The sequence below is a fragment of the Mustela erminea genome, chromosome 5, assembly GCF_009829155.1.
Source record: "Mustela erminea isolate mMusErm1 chromosome 5, mMusErm1.Pri, whole genome shotgun sequence".
NCBI lineage: Eukaryota > Metazoa > Chordata > Mammalia > Carnivora > Mustelidae > Mustela > Mustela erminea.
In genome coordinates, this window is record NC_045618.1 from 144333327 (window position 1) to 144352786 (window position 19460).

Here is a 19460-nt window from a genome sequence, read left to right on the forward strand (position 1 = left end):
CTCGCCCCAGGCCCCGCCCCCGCCCCCCCGCCCGCTCGCGGCTCCCGGAGTAGTTAGTGCCAGTGAAGTGCGGGCGGCGATGAGAGCGAAAGTTGCGCTCGGCTCGGCGCTGGGGGTCTGAAGCGGCGCCGCGCTCCGCCCGCCAGGCCACCCCCGGCCTCGACTCGCGCCCGCGGGCTTCAGCGCGCCCGCCCAGCCCCGCGCCCGCCCGCGCTCCCTCCCCCCACACCCCCCCCCCGGCCCGGCGCCCCCTCCTCAGGAGCCGCGGGGCCCCGCCGCTCTCGCCCGGCCCCGGCCCCCGCCGATGCCGGCCATGGTGGAGAAGGGCCCCGAGGTCTCAGGGAAGCGGAGAGGGAGGAACAACGCGGCCAGCGCGGCCGCCTCGGCCGCCTCCGCCTCGGCCGCCTCCGCCTCGGCCGCCTCCGCCGCCGCCGCCTCGGCCGCCGCCTCCGCCTCGGCCGCCGCCGCCTCCGCCTCGGCCGCCGCCTCGGCCGCCGCCGCCCCCAGTAATGGGCAGAATAAAAGTTTGGCGGCGGCGGCGCCCAACGGCAACAGCAGCAGCAACTCCTGGGAGGAAGGCAGCTCGGGCTCGTCCAGCGACGAGGAGCACGGTAGGTGGCAGCCGCCCCGCGCCGCCCCCGCGCCGCCCGCCCGCGCTGACCGCCCTGCTCTGCTTCCCCGCAGGTGGCGGCGGCATGCGGGTCGGACCCCAGTACCAGGCGGTGGTGCCCGACTTCGACCCCGGTGAGTAGCGGCCCCGGGCCCCGCGACCCGAGGGGGCGGGGGCCGTCGGGCAACTTTTCTTTTTGTGTGAGTGAGTGTCGGGCCTGCCGTCGGCGGGGAGCCCGGCGGGGCGGGCGCCGCGAGGGGAGCACGCCGAGCGCGGTCCGCCGGCGCGCCGGGGAGGGAGGCCCGAGCCGCCCCCGGCCGGTCGCCGCCGCGGGCCCGCTGTGCCCCGGGGGGAGCGCGGGCGGCGTCGGCGCGGCCGCCCCTGGCCTGGGGGCTCGGGCGGGCCGCGGGTCCCGGGCCGGGGGTCGGGGTGGCGGCGCCGGAGAGTGCGCGTGCAGCGGGAGCCGCGGACCTGGGGCGCCCTCGCGGCCGACCCGTCGCGTCCCGCCGGACGTCGCAGCACCGGCCTTTCGCGGCCCCTGCGGCCGCCCGCGCTCCTGCCGCCCGCACTCCCCCGCGGCCCGCGGGGGACTGGAAAAGCGACCCCGCACGCCAGCTAGGGAGCGGGCTTCCCCGAGGGCGCCTGCCCGGGAACTGCGGCTCGCTCGCGGCCGTCTGCTTTTGGGACCGATTTGTCCCTGTCCGTGTTGCCTGTTCCGTTCCGTTTTCCTTGAGGGAGGGGGTTTGAGAGGACCCAGCCTCAGGGCGGGCGGCCGCGGGCCGACGCCGCCTCCGGGAAACCCTCCACCCTCGGGGGCAGCATTTCCTCTCCTCGCGCCCTTCTGCGTGGAAGCCAGTTTAGAGTGGCACCAGGGAAAATCTAATCAGACAAAGGAATTCGTCAGATTTTAGTGCGTGAGGCTCTAGCCGGTCTCCGTGCGAGGCTGCTCTTGGAGATTGTCGGCGCAGAAGACGCTGGGAAGGACGTGGGTTTTATTCAGGAGTAAAATTCGGAGAGAATCCCGCAGAACCGGAGCTGGCCGCTCTCAGGCTGGAGGGCTTGGGAGCCGGAGGGTATCTGCGGGGTCTGCCACGAGTTTCTTTGAGAAAATAAATGCACACACGCTTCTCCTTGGAAACAGGAGCGCGGAGAATTGTAAGGATCCAGTCCTGGGAAAGGAGGTTGCTCTTAAGCTGTTCTTAAGGTGCTGAACTCTGGGTGTTCTTTGAAGTGAAAACACACGGGCAGCCCTGAGTGAGCTGTTGGGCACTCTGGAAAGAAGTGACCTTGCCCATATCTGCCTTCTAAATTTTAGTCTGTTGATTGAAATCTCTTAAGTTTATTTAGTCTAACTCCCAGGTTTGTATTCCCTTTAAATTCGGGTTAGTCTTTTTGAGAGTTTCCCCTTCCCCCACGTCTTCCTTTTTTGGTAGCGACTTCTCATTTACGAGAGTGACAGGATAGGACTGGGAGACCAGGCTTTTTCTCTTGTAGGCATGCCTCCTCCGTTCCTTGGTTGGCCACCAGGGGAAGCATACTGTTTTTTGGTTACAGTTGACCCTATCTTCATTTTGTAGGTCAAGTCCATCTGGGTTTTAATATACAGGACATAAAGCAAAGGTTGTCACCAGGTTTCCCACACATACTTAAAAAAATCAACTGGCATAGATCTTTTCGTAAGTTGGTGGATTTTTAGTATGTGTCAGTTACATTAGTTTTGAAAGCTTTACTTAAATACTTTGCATGGGACTAAGGAAAAGGGCATATCTGATGGCAGCAACAGGAATTGGTTTTCTGACATTCTTCTGGTTTCTTTTTGTTTAAGATTTTTTTATTTGACAGAGATCACAAGTAGGCAGAGAGGCAGGCAGAGAGAGAGAGGAGGACAGGATGCTCACTGACCAGAGAGCCCGATGCGGGGCTCAGGGCCTGATCCTAGGACCCTGGGATCATGACCTGAGCCGAAGGCAGAGGCTCTAATCCACTGAGCCACCCAGGTGCCCCTCTGACGGTCTTCTAAATATGGATATCTACTCTTGAATTGTTAGTACTGATCCTGACTTCTTTGGGTTTGTTCTCTTTGAAATGGCAGATGTAGTAGGATCATATTTTGAGCTGCCCTTGTATTTTTGATGGAATAGGTACAACCATAAAAATGCTAGAGACCTGCCATTCTGGAAAGTAAAACGTTGTAAATGTTCTGCATAGTCTTACTGCCGGTTGATTGGGGTTTGGTATCAATATTTAAAAATTTCCTATTTTGTGTTGTTTTAATCTGGAAAGGAATCTAACTGATAAAAAATTTTAAGCCCTGTTTTGCCAGTCTGAGCATTGGGACACATTCATAGTTATGTTTGGAAATTATGGGGCCTTATTGTTTCCTAGTGAATTTTTTTTTTTTAAGGTATGTTCTTATATAGAATTTAATATCTAAGGCAGGCGAGACTTCCATTTCTGATTAGAAATGGTACACCATGTTTGTTTCATGGCAAAAAAATTTTTTTTAGGTCTTTAGGCTGAAAGGTTCTTTCTGTGAGTACAAGCTAGGAATAATGCAGAATTGAGATTGTGATTGTTAGTGCTTGTTGTTTCTCCTTGCCTGGGTTTTGAATGCTTTTTTTTTTTTAAAAACCAGAATTTGAAGAAGTGAGTGTGAAACTCCTCAGGAAGCCTTTTGTTCTTTTATTTATTTATTTATTTATTTTTTAGGATTTTTATTTATTTATTTGACAGAGAGAGATCGCAAGTAGGCAGAGAGGCAGGCAGAGAGAGAGGAGGAAGCAGGCTCCCCGCTGAGCAGAGAGCCCGATGTGGGACTCGATCCCAGGACCCTGAGCTCATGACCCTGAGCTCATGACCCGAGCCGAAGGCAGCGGCTTAACCCACTGAGCCACCCAGGCGCCCTCTTTCTTTCTTTTAAAAACCATCTTGGTAAAGATGTGTGAGTGGAAGAAGTTGATTTTAATTTTTTTAAAGTCAGATTTTATTTATCTGTGGTATCCCAGCTAGACCCTATTTAGCTTTAAAAGCGAGTGGTTGAAACTAGGAACACCTGACATTCCCTGTATAGTCCAAGGAAGATCCCCTTCTGTCATTCCGTAGGGATAGTAAATGAAATGCACGGAGCACTGTAGTCCTAAAATGCTGATTCAGTTCTTTGCATCAGATAAGGATGCAGACTACATTTGTGGACTGTGGTGTAACTTGGCAATTAAAATGATAGAAAAAGTTTCATCAATTAGTTTTAAAAACAAAGACCGTCATGTAGTTCTACATCTTAAACTTAGGCTTTGTTTCCATGTATGGCATCCAGACCGTCTTTCCATACCCCATGCTATAGGGTATGCTGAGTTGTCATTGGTTTCTTTTAGAATTTAGTAATCATATAATAGAGTAAGAGGGAGGAATGTTTATTGTCTTATTTCTGGTTTGTTATTTCCTGCACTTGCAGAGCATAAATTAATTTGAAATGAGTAGTGTTTTTCTGTTAAAGATGTGAATGTTTCCATAATCTTACCAGTAAGCATGCAAAGGAAGGAATCTATAGCCCATATATATATGCCTATATAGCTACGTACCTCTCTATGTATTTTTATAGCCTATGTATTTCTGTCATTGTTTGGTGCTTTTCCTCTTTGTTTTCTTCTAGCTGGAGAAACACAGTTACAGGATGTTAAGGTTGACTCAAGTTCTTTGTTTCCTGAAGCATGGGTTACTATATCAACTTTTATCCTGAGTTAGTTTTCAGTATCACAGTTTACTGATATTAAAACTGAGACTTACAGAAGAGGAAATTGTTAATGTAAATACTTTTGAGATAATGGTCCTTTAAAAAAGCAACTTATGTTTGGAACATTCAATCCAGTTTATTGGGATTTGAAAATTTGGATTGTCATTGGCTTAACTGTCACTTCAGAATTGATTTCTACTAGTAAAATGTGTTCTGCTTTGATGAGGAATAATTTTACTGACCAGAGGGTCTTGATCGGCTTTTCATTTCTTTTTACTGGTGGTTCTGTGTTCCTCTTTGAACACATTATTTTCTATACTTCAGTTTCACTGTAAAAATCAGTTTGTTTGTTTTTTTTTAAGATTTTATTTATTTATTTGACAGGCAGAGATCACAAGTAGGCAGAGAGGCAGGCAGAGAGGGAGGAGCAAGCAGGCTCCCTGCTGAGCAGAGAGCCCCATGCGGGGCTCGATCCCAGGACCCTGGGATCAGGACCTGAGCCGAAGGCAGAGTCTTTAACCCGCTGAGCCACCCAGGCACCCCGTAAAAAGCAGTTTTATAAGTATTCTAAAATTCACAAGTTAGAGTGAATGTTTTGTGATTTAAACATACTTTGAGGCAGTGTTCACCCAACCCTGAGAGGTTAGCATAAAGATAAATCCTGTGAAATCAGCTTTGTCAAGTTGTGTGGTAAGGACACACCTAGAACTGGTTGTGTGGGGATGGAATGCCCTAGGTCTGTGCCTAAGCAGGTGTTGAAGGTAGAGCTGGTCACGTTATCCCCAGGAACCTGTTTTCTCAGTCATAAATCAGGGGTTGTTTGCATCACAGATAGTCCGTGATTACGTCAGTTACAGTCCTCTCTGTAATTTTTTTTTTTGAGATTTATATATTTGAGAGAGAACATGAGTGTGAGAGTGGGGGGAGGAGCAGAAGGAGAGGGAGAGAAGCACACTGCTGGGTGAGCGTGGAGCCCGAAGACCCTGAGATCACTACCTGAGCCAGAACAAGAGTCAGAGCCTTGACTGACTGTGCCACCCAGGCACAGCCTTCTTTGTAATTTCATGTTTCTTTCAGAAGCAGTGTAGAATAGATTGAGAGAGCCTGGGCTGTGAGAATCCTCAGACTTGGATTCGGGTCCTGGTAGTGCCTCTTGCCACCTGTGTGTGTTGACCCGGGCAAGTTACTTCACTTTTGTCTTCATCTGTAAAGCAGGTAATAGAACTTCTTAACTTATACATGTAAAATGCCTAGCACAGTGCCTGGCACACAGAGTGCTAAGTAAACATTTTTTCCTGTCCTTATTCTAATTATCATTCATGTAACCTAAATTGCCAAGTAGTGGTCCTTGCATCACCTGCATTATTGATAGGGAAGCCTGGGTTATAATGAAGCCATTAATTTGAACATAAGTCATGCGTTGAGATATTTGAAGATGATTGCTCTTAAGTCACATTTACTTGATACAGCTTAGTTATATACCCTTTCCTGGAAGACGGAGGAGTCCACAACATTTATATACCAGAAAAGAATACTGAGGACTAGAGAACATAGGTAAAGATCTTCACATCAAGCTTCTAGATAGTAATAGACAGCTTGAATCCCTCCCTGGGCCAGGGGAAGTACACATTAACTAGGTTTTGAGTCAGGGAGTTTCTGCTCTAAATGTTGAGGTTCTTATCTTTGAGTTAATGCTTTCAAGGTGGAGTTCTACCACAGTACTCCCTTCCACAGATGGTGACTGTGATTCAAAGGTTAGCTGGTTGAGACCGACCAGAACATAGTTGTTCTAAAATCAGTGTTAAGGGGTGCCTGGGTGGCTCATCGGTTAAGTATCTGACTTTGGCTTGAGTCATGATCTCAGGGTCCTGGGATCAAGTCTACACAACAGGCTCCCTACTTGTGCTCTTCCTCTCTCTCTCAAGTAAATAAAGAAAATCTTAAACAAACAAACAAAACCAATGTTAACTTGTACTGAAGAAATTCAGGCTTACTTTTAGAAAGTCATTTTCCTTGTCATTATAAGTTTCTGTGGGGCAGTTTAATTGAAAAAATCTTAAGTCTTTGGAGATGATACATTAAGATTCTATCCAAGTTACTGTATTTTCCCAGGTTGTCTTTTTATATTTTCTTTTTTGCTGCATAGATTTTTGTAATCAGTTTATGGTTTAGCTCTCACTTTTCTTCTGAGTCTTTCCTCAGAGTTTCCCTGCATAATGTAAAAAGAAATAGGCTTTGGGGCACCTGGGTGGCTCAGTGGGTTAAGCCTCTGCCTTCGGCTCAGGTCATGGTCTTAGGGTCCTGGGATCGCAGGGACCCTGCTTCCTCCTCTCTCTCTGCTTGCCTCTCTGCCTACTTGTGATCTCTCTCTGTCAAATAAATAAATAAAATCTTTGGGGAAAAAAAAAAAAACGAAATAGGCTTTTATATGTCCCCTACTCTAATGGAAAACAGTGATCTTTGCTAAGATGTATGTAAGTTTGTATTTGTATTAAAAACAGGACTTGAAGTCACTTTCTGGGGGAGGAAATCTCTGTAGTAATGTACTAGAAGTCTGAATAAGGTAGATTGGGGATTGAATGCTGATTCAGTGATTTGGACAGAATTAATTCCTCCCACAGCTTTAAATAGCAATTGTGGAAAGTGTTTGTGACCCTAGAAATGATAGAGTTATAGTTGTAATATAACAGTTTCTTCTGTTCTGTGTTTTGAATGTTTTATGAATACATCTTATCTAATGTCTATTTGAGTTTTATGGTTTCTCTGTTGATTTTTATTATGCATTTTTAAAAAGATTTTTAAGTAATCTCTATATCTGACGTAGGGCTCGAGTTTACAACACAGAGATCAAGAGTCACGTATCCCACAGTTGAGCCATCCAGACCCCCCTGCCTTGATGATTTTTTTTGAATGGAGTATTTTTAAGTTGGTTAAAGGTGGCAAAAAGTGTTCTAAAATGTTTGAGAGAAATATTTTAGGATAACATTAAAATGTCATTTATTTTTAAGATTTTATTTGAGCGAGAAAGAGAGTGCCCACTGGCTGGGGTGTGTGGCAGAGGGAGAAGCAGACTCCCCGCTGAGCAGAGAACCCAATGTGAAGTTCAATCCTGGGACCCCGAAATCATGACCTGAGCCAAAAACAGACGCTTAATTGACTGAGCCACCCAGACACTCTCCAGGCTCCCCTTAACATCTCATTTATTTTTTTATTTTTTATTTTTTAATATAAGTCCTTAACTTTATTATTATTATTATTTTTTAAAGATTTTATTTATTTGACAGATGGAGATCACAGAGAAGCTGGCAGAGAGAGAGGAAGCAGGCTCCCTGCTGAGTAGAGAGCCCAATGCGGGGCTCGATCCCAGGACCCTGGCATCACGACCTGAACCGAAGGCAGAGGCTTTAACCCACTGAGCCACCCAGGCACCCCTTAACATCTCATTTAAATGACATTTTAATGGAGTGCCTGGGTGGCTCCTCCCCCCTGCTTGTGCACACTCTCTCTCAAATAAATAAAATCTTAAAAAAAAAAAAAAATGAGGGATGCCTGAGTGGTTCAGTTGGTAAAGCGTCTGCTTCAGCTCAGGTCATGATCCTGGGGTCCTGGGATCAAGTCCAGCATAGGGCTCCTTGTCAGGAGAGAGCCTGCTTCTCCCTCTCCCTCTGCCTACCGCTCCCCCTGCTTTTGCTCTTTGTCTCTCTCTCTCTGACAAATGGTTAAAAAAGTAAATAAAAATAAATAAAGTAAATGAGGTGTTAACAAGATTTAACAATATGCCCTGAAACTCTTATTTTTCAAATTAGTTACATTCTTTAAAGATGTGGCTCTTAATGAAAATTGAACACTAGACATAATTTTTGAAGTTTCTAGATTTTTTTCTCCATCAGAGGAACAAGAGTGAAAATTGTAATGCCCATGTAATCCAACCTTCCTCTGTCCTAGATGAGGAACGTAAGAGCTAGAGAGATAAAATGCCTTATGTTTATCTCTCTTTCAATATGTAATCATTGAAAGTGTCAGGAGGTTGACTTGAGGCCATATGAGGCCAAACTTCAAACTTGGGTTATTTTAGATGTTGTAGAGTCTTGTTACTGGGTACAGTAATTGGGAACAATAATATGAGTTCAGAATTTGAGAATGAGACATAAGAATTTTAAAAGTTTAAAAATTGAAGTAGCTGGATAGTTATTATGCATAATTTGAATATCTTTGAGTATTACCATTGGATAGGATAGAATTGTAATGATAGAGTTACTTAAAAAAGTAAACATTCAGATAGAACAGCAAGGAATGTATGTACCCACGACTGTGATTAATACTTAATATTAGGCTGTATTTGTGTCAGGCGCAGCTGAAGGCTAATTCTTTCACTTCCTCCATAATCTGAAGTTGATCTATATTTTTCCTGTGATTGTTCATTTGCATCCTCTGAGAAGCAGGTGCCAGGACGGGATTAGATGTGCAGGAGATTCACAGCGGTAACTCCTGTGAGGGATAGAGAGGAGCGGAAGGTGAGGCGGCAAAGGCCTTCAAATGGGTATCGGTGTGACACCCTTGAAGCAAGACAGAAGGCAGGATGATTTGTGGTTGGATCCTAAGGTTGCAGTGAAGCTTGGAGAAAGTCTCAGCCAGAGAAGATTGTTGGTTAGAGGACTCCGTAGGGCAGGAGTGGCCCGCTCGAGGATGCTTGCTGTGTTCAGTCATGGGCTTGGCGCTGGTGTGAATGCTGCAGTGGATCCCAAAGGTGCCAGGCGGATGGGACTGCCAGCTAATTAAACATCTCCCAGCACTTTCTCCCTTGAAGAGAAATCTGAGTGCCATGCTCAAGGCCTTCAGAATTCCCATGTATGGTTTTTTTTTGTATTTTAATACATACTTAATGTATGACTAACTATGTTTTGTTATGTGAGAGTCTTCTTGTAAATGAAATTATTTTGTATATTCGTTTGCTTTGATGCTTCCCAAACAAGTCCATGTCCACTAATGAGGCACAGGAGTTCCGTTTTCACCCAACTAGCACTAGACTGTTAGATTTACTGACTTTTTTGCAGTGCTGTCCTTTTGTGGTTTTATGTTGGCATTTTCATTTCTTTTCTTTTTTTTTTTTTTTTTAAAGATTTTATTTATTTGAGAGAGAGAGAGAGAGAGAGCATGTGAGCATGCAAGTGGGGGGTGGTGGGGCAGAGGGAGAGGGAGAAGCAGACTGCTCGATGAGCAGGGAGCCCCCATGTCGGGCTTGATCCCAGGACCCTTAGATCATGACCTGAGTCTGAGGCAGACAGTTAATCAACTGAGCCACCCAGGCATCCCTTTGTCATTTTTCTAATTACTGGTGAGATTAAACGTCTTTTTATATGTTTTTTGACTGCTTGGATTCCTCCTATGAATATGCCTTTTGCTGTTTTTCTGTAGGGTGTTGGTCTTACTGATTTGTATGAGTTCTTTATTTATTTGGATACTAAATCCTTTGTTAGGCTTGCATATATAGAGTTTTTGTTTTCTCTTTAGCATGTGGGGGTATTAATTGAGTTTTTTTGATTAGGAAGGAATAAAAATAATATCCCTGATGGGACATATTTCTGCTTAAAGCCTGGCCTTGGAATGTAGCCCCTGTAGTATTCATCACTAGGATTCTTGATCTGTGAGACAAATGTTACTGAGAATTGTCATCTTTCTTTTGTTTCGTTTCATTGTCATCTTGGTATACTGAACTATTAGCTCACATTACAGTGCCAGATGACTTGGAAAGCTCTGATTTAATTTCTGTCCAGCATGTAGTTAAAGCTGCAGCTTGTTAGAGGTTAAAGTTAATGACTTTAGTTCCTGTAATGGTTGGTTAGTTTCTTACAAATGGTTAAGGTGCTAAAATTCATCTGTCTGATGGATTTGCCCCTACTTATGAGGGAATGGGTGAGTGTGTTGGTGGGGAGGTAAAACTTGTCATCATTAACAGAAAACCTTCAAAGGATTGCTCTTTCAGTGCCAGGTCAAGGTGCTTACTATGGTCCAGTCTGGTTTGGATACTTTGTTAAGTAACTTAACACACAGTCACAACAATCATATAAAGTTGTTCTCTCCGTTTTCTAGATGAGGAAACAAAGGCTTATTGTTCTGGCTTAACCGAATAACTTGCCCAAGGTAGCGCATTCGAAGGTGCCATTAGTTGTAAGATGTGCCGTTATTTTATTTATCACCAAGAAAGGGAAAACTCTAAGACACCATTAACTGTGAAGTTGCAGTTAGATTTCAGCTTAATATACTTCAGGGAGAGTCAGCCAGAAATCCTTTTTTTTTTTTTTTTTTAAAGATTTTATTTATTTATTTGTAAGAGAGAGAGAGAGCGAGAGCAAGCACAGGCAGACAGAGTGGAAGGCAGAGTCAGAGGGAGAAGCAGGCTCCCTGCGGAGCAAGGAGCCCGATGTGGGACTCGATCCCAGGATGCTGGGATCATGACCTGAGCCGAAGGCAGCTGCTTAACCAACTGAGCCACCCAGGCGTCCCCAGAAATCCTTTTTAAGACAGACACTTGGGTAGGAGTAGTGCTGTGTTGGGTCTGTTGATTAGTTGCTTCCATGTGCTTCAGGTGTTATGGAGTTTTAGGTTTAGAATTGCCAGAATCCGTTTTATGTCCAGTTACATTCCTCTTTGGTCCGGCAGTGAAGATACAGATTGGTTTGGTCGATTGGCACAAACTGGATGAGTTGCTTTACTCCTGCATGTATGTTGAAATATAGTCGTCTTTGGAGCTTAAAATACAATTGTAGGGTTTTTTTGAGGGGAGTGGTTTCTTATGATTGTATGATTTAAGGTTATAATGGGTGGTGTTATGTTGGCTACCCCTTAGTTTAACAGATAAGAATATAATATTTACAGGCGCCTGGGTGGCTCAGTGGGTTAAAGCCTCTGCCTTCGGCTCAGGTCATGATCCCAGGGTCCCTGGCATCAAGCCCCGCATCGGGCTCTCTGCTTGGCAGGGAGCCTGCTTCCTCCTCTCTCTCTGCCTGCCTCTCTGCCTACTTGTGATCTCTGTCTGTCAAATAAATATGTATAATATTTAAATATTGTTTATCCCATCCTCTTGTCCATTTTTCCACAGGTTCACATTGAACTTGAGCTGGGGAGTGACTTTAAGAACCATGTCTTGGATAGTATGTGAAATGATAAAATATCTGAGAGAATAATTTATTTTAATTAATTAATTAATTATTGAGAGAGTATTTTTATTTATTTATTTTTAAGTTTTTTTGTGAAGTTGCTACCATTTTTTTTAAAAAAAAGATTTTATTTATTTATCTGACAGAGATCACAAGTAGGCAGAGAGGCAGGCAGAGAGAGAGAGAGAAGCAGGCCCCCTGCCGAGCAGAGAGCCCCATGCGGGACTCGATCCCAGGACTCAGGGATCATGACCTGAGCCGAAGGCAGAGGCTTAACCCACGGAGCCACCCAGGCGCCCCTTGAGAGAGTATTTTTAAAAACCTTTGATTTTACCTGTACCAGCTATCTGGTTAGTATTGTTCAGCAACTAATTTCCCTTTCTTGCATATTATTCCCATCTTTCCTCCCCTACCCCCACCCCCCCCCCCCCACCAAACTAACCCTGCCTCTCATTCCAAAATATATATTTCTTGGTGTCATTAGTTAATTTGGTTTTATTGTTCAGAGACCAGAGTATAAAGGCAATTGCAATCCTTTTTCTGATCGACTCAAATGTGAGCTGTGTCATGTTTGATTTTATCATAGTGTAATTTAACTAAGGACCAAGTTGCCTAAGGACTAATTGTTGTCTGCCGAGAACCTCAAGGATCCTTCGTATTAAAGTGAAGCTGTTTAAGTAGTCTTTGCTCCTAAAGTTTAGCTGTGATATCTTCTTTTCCATTTTCATCTGTTGGCCAGGAAACACTACCTGATGGCCTATGTCTGAAAAGGTTAATTAAAATTTCGAGGTTAGCTAAACATTAATATTTACCTGAATAGAGGGCATTTCTCTGTTGTTTTACACACACACGTGCACTCTATCACTTCAGGTTCCGTTCCTTCTTTACCTCTAGTGGCATGGAAGCTCTTGGACTTGGGGCTTGTTCTGCTTTCAAATTTAGCATGGACGTGGGGAGACCAGGATAGTAGAGAGTAGAATAAGGAATTAGTGTGGTCTTAATACTGTCCGAGTTTTCTGGGAGCTAGTGCTTCCATGTACTTCTGCTTTTCTAGAGTGCAGTAGGATAGTTTTTAGAATCACCAGTTCAGGTTTAAGTATTTTAAGGCTCATTTGCTAACTTGTCACAGCTGAATGTGGTTCTGAACCATGTGCTTGGTTTGGCTGACTTTCCTTGAATAGGCATTTTGTAATGGACATTTAATAACTAAGCATCAAGTTCAGTTACTGAAGAAGTGAAAACCCAAGGAAAAATGAACTTTTAAATTGATGGTAAAAGCTGACTTCCCTCATTTTCCATGCTTTTCTTACAGTGAATCTGTATAAATTAGAGGTGTACATCTTGCTTAGAAACGTTAAATTTTTTTTCTCAAGGTGAGATTCATGAGACTAAAATTAGCCATTTTATTTTATTTTATTTATTTATTTATTTAAAGATTTTATCTATTTTATTTGACAGACAGAGATTACAAGTAGGCAGAGAGGCAGGCAGAGAGAGAGGGGAGGAAGCAGGCTCCCTGCTGAGCAAAGAGCCCGATGTGGGGCTCGATCCCAGGACCCTGGGATCATGACCTGAGCCGAAGGCAGAGGCTTTAACCCACTGAGCCACCCAGGCGCCCCTAAAATTAGCCATTTTAAAGGGAACAATTTATTGGCATTTCGTACATTCATTAATACATTGTGCAACCACCACCCTGTCTAGTTCCAAAATATTTTTATCCCCCTAGAAGTTGATCTCATCCCCACTAGGTGGTTATTTCTCACTCCCCACAGCCCCCAGTACACTGCTGATAGTATATGGAGAGTATGTATCCGGACAGTATTGTGAGACGTGGTGCAGTGGGGTCCCCTCATTCCTCCTGTGGTGGAGGGCAGGGGAATTGAAGGAACCAGGAAGTTTTAGGTGATATGATTCTTTGAGCCAGTCTTTAAAAAATAGTTTTCCAGGGGCTCCTGACAGGCTCAGTCAGGGGAGCATGTGACTCTGGATCTTGAGGTTGTAAGTTCGAGCCCCACATTGGGCATGGGGCTTAAAAAAATAGCTTTTCACTGTTTATGGTCCTTATTAATTTTAAAGTTAATATTATTTATAAGCTATAAATATTAAAAATTATTTTGAAAGTTCTAATCTTAAACTTTTATCCATATTTTCTTTTTATCTTGAGCTGTGTTGTCCACTACTCTATAAAATAATATAACCACTATATAATACAATCACTACTCTGCAAATATATTTAAATTTAAATTAATTAAAATTAAATAATAAAATCAAATAAATTTAAATAAAATTAAATTATTAAAGTTGCATACTGGCCATTTCAGTCAGTAAAGCATGTGACTCTTGATCTCGGAGTCATGAGTTCCAACCCTCGGGCATATAGCTTATTTAAAACAAAACTAAACTAAACTAAACAAAAAATTCAGTTCTGTCACGCTAGCCACATTTCAAGTGCTCTATAGCCCTATGTAGTTACTGGTTACCATATTGAACAGTACAGAATAGAATGTTTCTGTTGTCCCAGAAAGTTCTGTGAGAGAGCAGTGACCTAGAGATTGTGATGACTTGAAAGTGTTCTTGTTTTCAATTTTTACAATTAGTTCAGAAGTTTTGCCTCTTTAGTCAAAGTATGTGGTGAAACGGGATTTTGGTGCAACTGTTTGATATTACGATGGTTGTGTTCTGTAGTCTTACAGTGGGGTATTTGTTTAAACAGTGTTATTAAGTAATTCGTAATGAGGTCTCTTGAAAGCAAGTAAAAATGGAAAGCTTAGGAGAGCTTTGTTTTCCAAGATGGTTATTTAGTACCTAATTAAACCAGAATGATGATTAAGATGTATGGCTATGTTGAAGATAATGTAGGACTTAAAAAATCGGCAGTATGAAGTCTTAGCCTGTCTTCAAAGATTAGGTTTCTATAAAACAGCCTTATTGAGGTATCATTGACAAACTGTACATATTTAAAATGTACAGTTAGACATATGATAGGCTTATTGAAGTCCCACTGCTTACTGATGCTATGGTCAGTCTTTTGTTTTGTTTTGTTTTCATTTTGAGTACTTTATATTGCTCTGTCTTTAAGTTTATTATTCATTTGCAATGTCTAATCTGCCCTCAATCCCACTTTTCATCTCAGACATTATGGGTTTCATACCTAGACTTTTGATTTGGGTCTTTTTAAAAAAATAAACATTTCATTGGGGCGCCTGGGTAGCTCAGTTGGTTGAGTGTCCTATACTTGATTTTGGCTCAGGTTGGTCATTGTCTCAGGGTTGTGGGATCGAGCCCTGTGTCAGGCTCCTTATGCAGCATGGAGTCTGCTTGTTCCTTTTCTCTGCTCCTCCTCTTGCTTGCACTCTCTGGGGAGCCTGGGTGCCTCAGTGGGTTGGGCCTCTGCCTTCGGCTCAGGTCATGATCTCAGGGTCCTGGAATTGAGCCCCTCAGCAGGGAGCCTGCTTCCGCCCTGACTCCTGCCTGCTTCTCTGCCTACTTGTGATCTCTCTGTCAGATAAATAAATAAAATCTTTTTTAAAAAATGAGTAGGGGTGCCTGGGTGGCTCAGTGGGTTAAAGCCTCTGCCTTCAGCTCAGGTCATGATCCCAGGATCCTGGGATCGAGTCCTGCATTGGACTCTCTGCTCAGCAGGGAGCCTGCTTCTTCCTCTCTCTCTGCCTGCCTCTCTGCCTACTTGTGATCTCTGTCTTTCAAATAAATAAATAAAAACCTTAAAAAAAATAAAAAAAAAGTAAATAAGTAAAATCTTAAAAAGTGTATAAAATTATATATTTCTTTTTTTTTTATTTAAAGATTTTGAGAGAGGGAGAGCTGGGGGGAGGGACAGAGGGAGGAGGAGAGAGAGAATCTCAAGCAGACTCTGCACTGAGTGTGGGGCTGAGGTGGGGCTTGATCTCAGAATCTTGAGATCATGACCTGAGCCAAAATCGAGAGGACACTTAACTGAGTCATCCAGGTGTTCCCGTGTGTGTGTGTGTGTATACTTTTTTTCGGTTTCTGCTTAGCATAGTCAGTCTTTCCTTTAATACCTTAGACATATTGAAATACAGTTATAATTGTTTTAATGCTTTTGTCTACTAATTCTATCATCTGCGTCATTTCTGGGTTGGTTTTGATTGATTTTTCTCCTCATTATGGGTTGCCTTTTCCTGCTTCTTTGCTTGTGTGGTAGTTTTTGTTTGGATGCCAGACATTATGAATTTTACTTTGATGGATGCTGGATATTTTTGTATTCCTATAAATATTCTTGAGCTTTTTTTCTGGGACATGGTTAAGTTCCTTAGAAATAGCCTGTTCATTTCAGATCATTTAAATTTTAAGCTTTGGTAGGCAACATCAGAGCAGCATTTCATCTAGGGCCGATTATTTCCCACTACTGAGTCAAAACTCTTCTGAGTACCCAGTAGTCCATGAATTCTGAGGTTTTCTACTTTGGCTGTTGGGAACAAGAAGTCTTCTTGGCCCTGTGTGAGCTTCGTGGATTGTTCCTTTTTATTGTTTTGGGTGGTTCTCCATTCAGAAACCTTAAGTGTTTTCCTTGTAGGGATGTGCTGATATGCTCTTCAGTACCCTTCTGAATATCTGAGGGGGCACTTTGCAGGTCTCTGGCATCCCAGCTCTGCGCAGCCGTCTCTTTCTTTTGATACTCTTCCCTGCAGACTGCCTTGTTCCTTCAACCCAGAAAGATTGTTTCCCTGAGTCCCCATCCCCATGCTGTCAGTCGGACACTCTCTGCAGGCAATAACCTGGGGCAGTTGTAGGATTTACTTCGTTTCTCATCTCTCAGGACTCACTGTACTTTGTTGCCTGCTGTCCAGTGTCTTGGTGGCTTCATACAGTTGTCCAGGTTTTAGTTGTTCATTATAACAGGGTAAATCGGTTCATGCCACTCTATCTTGGCTAAAAGCAAAAGGCTAGATTTTAAAAATTTTCCTTTTTTTTTTTTTTTTAGATTTATTTACTTATTTTCTTAAAGCTAGGCAGAGGGGCACCTGGCTGGCCCAGTCCAAGGAGCCTACAACTCTTGGTCTCCAGCTTGTGAGTTCAAACCCCACTTTGGGTGTAGAGATTGCTTAAGTAAATAAACTTAAAAAAGGTAAGCAGAGGAATTAAGTAAATAAAATTCAAAAGGCAAGCAGGGGAATTACACTCCCCCCCTCCCTTTTTAAAAAAGTTTTATTTATTTAATCTCTATACTCAGTGTGGGGCTCAAACTTATGACTCAGAGCCAGGTGGGCACCCTGTTACATTTCCTTTTTGTTGGAAAATATTAATACTTGTTTTATATATTGTCTTCTGCCCCTAACCTATGGTTTCTTCTTAAAGTTGTTATGGCTTTTAAACTTTCCAATATGGATTTTATGTTCATGAAAACATTCTGTAAATAGCATAATAATGCTTTTAGAAACCATAATGCCAAATTTTGTGTTTTTATATGGCCACTCTTTGTTTCAGTATTTGTAATAAAGGGCTTCTTCTGATCTACCTGCTCATTGAAGCTTGATGATTCTGGCCCACAATTTTCCAAAAGAAGATAGTTTTTTAAAATTCACCATTCTTTAGGAAGTAAATTATTTAAAACTTACTACTTCTAATGTATTTTTAAGAAAAAGTATGATTTAGGAAATATCTCATTCTTAGACTGTCTTGGACCTCCCTCTTGCTAGAATGTAGTAAAATGAGTATTTATGTGTATTCCTTTTGAAACACAGAATTTTTATTGTTTTCTAGTCATTTTCAGCCAGGTGTCTTAGAGTTTTTTGAACATCTGGCACATTCAAATGCCGTATATTAATGCTAAACTAAATTAGAGTTTTATGGATCAGTTCATGAACTATCATCTTGAGTGGCCACTTGGTGTTCTGCCTGCTTGGAAGCAGGTCAGTTGCCATGGCTTGGCCGTTTTGGTACAGCATTGTTAATGGTGCCGAGAAGTTGGGGGTTGGGGATGCAGGCCCCTTACTCTGCTAAAGTAGTTTATAAACGGGGATAGCTGAACTTCTATTTAGCTTTGCATAGTAAGTTTCTAAGGAATGTTTAAAGAGTTTTATTGCTATAAAATCTTTTAAAATCACACTTCCTGCCTTATTAAGAACAAGTAGCAATAGCAAAGCAGAAGTGTTGATACCAGTGATTTGAAGTGTAGGTTCTACAAACTTTCATGTAGTTGAGACAAAGCTAATAATCATTAGGCATTCTAAAAGCATTCAGCTTTTACCTCAGACTTATTCATTGGTTGGCTGTGTTTAATTGTGAAGGGAAAAAACCAAGAACATGTACAAAATTGGAATTACACTGTGGGAAAGTAAGATGAGATGTGTTCAGGTGGTTTGTTTTTTAGTTTTTATCTTTTTAGGAACATGGCTGTGACCCTTTGGACATGTCTGTTGCCTTGCTTTCACACATTCCACTTTTGTACAAGTTTTTAGGAATTCATCATGTGAGAATGTGATGGACTCCTTATACTTTTGCCGACCTAAGAACACTAAATTTTTTCTGTGAGAGGATATTATATGTAGAGTTTCCCTAAATATTAGTAACTTTGCTTTTTCTTTTGGCTGATGAAAATTTGAACATGGAGAAAAAATAGAATATTAATGAACCCTGTTATGTTTAGCAACCATTTAATAAGTGATTTTGTCATATTTTGTTAGAGAGAGTTTTTATGGCTTAAGTTTAGTAAATTTGCTTTTAAGTTATATTCGCACATTAAAGAAAATAAAGTTTTATATTAGACCTAATAATTTATTGAATGTTTACTATTTTCCATGGTCATAAAATGTCTAGTCTGGTATGATAAATGCCGTGTTATAGGGGCATACCTGTGCTCTGAGAGTCTGTGGGTTGGTGCGACTAGGTGACCTGGTTGAAATGGGGTGTGGAAGGGGAGGCTTTCCTGCAGTGACCCTTCAGGTGGGTCTGGAAGGGCAGCTGAAGAAACGATGCGCCAGGCTGAGGGAGGCATGTATTTACATCGAGTCCGATGGGTAGGGAGGGCTGGACTCTTTCTTTCTTCTTCTTTTTTTTTTTTTTTTTTCCTAAGATTTTATTTATTTATTTGACAGAGAAAGACATAGCAAGAGAGGGATCACAGGCTGGGGGAGTGGGAGAGGGGAGAAGCAGGCTTCCCGCAGAGCAGGAAGCCGGATGCGGGACTTGATCCCAGGACTCTGGGATCATGATCTGAGCCCAAGGCAGACCCTTGGCGACTGAGCCACCCCGGTGCCCCAGGGCTTGACACGTTCAAGGAATCATGAGTAGTTTGATATAATTAAAACTCAGGTAGGTAATCCGTGTTGGAAGGTGAGACAGGAGAGGTAGGTACAGACTAATCACAAGGGCCTTTGTGCCAAGCTGAGGAATTTATTTCATTTTTAAATAATAGCTTTATTAAGATGTAATTCACATAACTTTTTTTTTTTTTTTAAGATTTTATTTATTTATTTGACAGAGAGAGAGATCACAAGTAGGCAAAGAGGCAGGCAGAGAGAGAGAGAGAGAGGAGGAAGCAGACTCCCCCATGAGCAGGGAGCCCGATATGGTTCTCGATCCCAGGACCCCGAGATCACGACCTGAGCCAAAGGCAGAGTCTTTAACCCACTGAGCCACCCAGGTGCCCCTAATTCACATAACTTTTAAACTGTGCAATTTGGTGGGTTTTCATAGAGTTGTGCAACCATTACCCCTATCTTAATTTCATTTCCATTACCCCAAAAGAAATCCTGTGCTTAATAGCAGTCATTCCCTATTTGGAATTTAAGTGTTGTTTAAATGATTTTCAACAGTCATTAAAGAGTAAGTCTCTTTGATATGCATAAAAATTATACACTTTCCTTCATGTTTATATTATGGAAGCAGTGATATAATATTTTTGTGAAATAATGCATATTGTATTGACCATGTGTTTTATTTTTTATTTTATTTATTTTTAGAGTGGGAGGTGGGAAGGGGC

The 19460-nt window shown here is 42.8% G+C and overlaps 1 protein-coding gene across 1 annotated transcript in view; it reads left to right on the forward strand.

Moving 5' to 3' along the window:
• Nucleotides 1-249: 249 nt before the first annotated feature.
• Nucleotides 250-19460, forward strand: part of RCOR1 (REST corepressor 1) — a 121858-nt gene continuing 102647 nt past the window's right edge. The window contains exons 1-2 of the mRNA XM_032345355.1: nt 250-611; nt 685-744. Coding sequence (XP_032201246.1) covers nt 305-611; nt 685-744 — 367 coding nt within the window. The 5' untranslated portion in view covers nt 250-304. The remainder of the gene's footprint in view (nt 612-684; nt 745-19460) is intronic.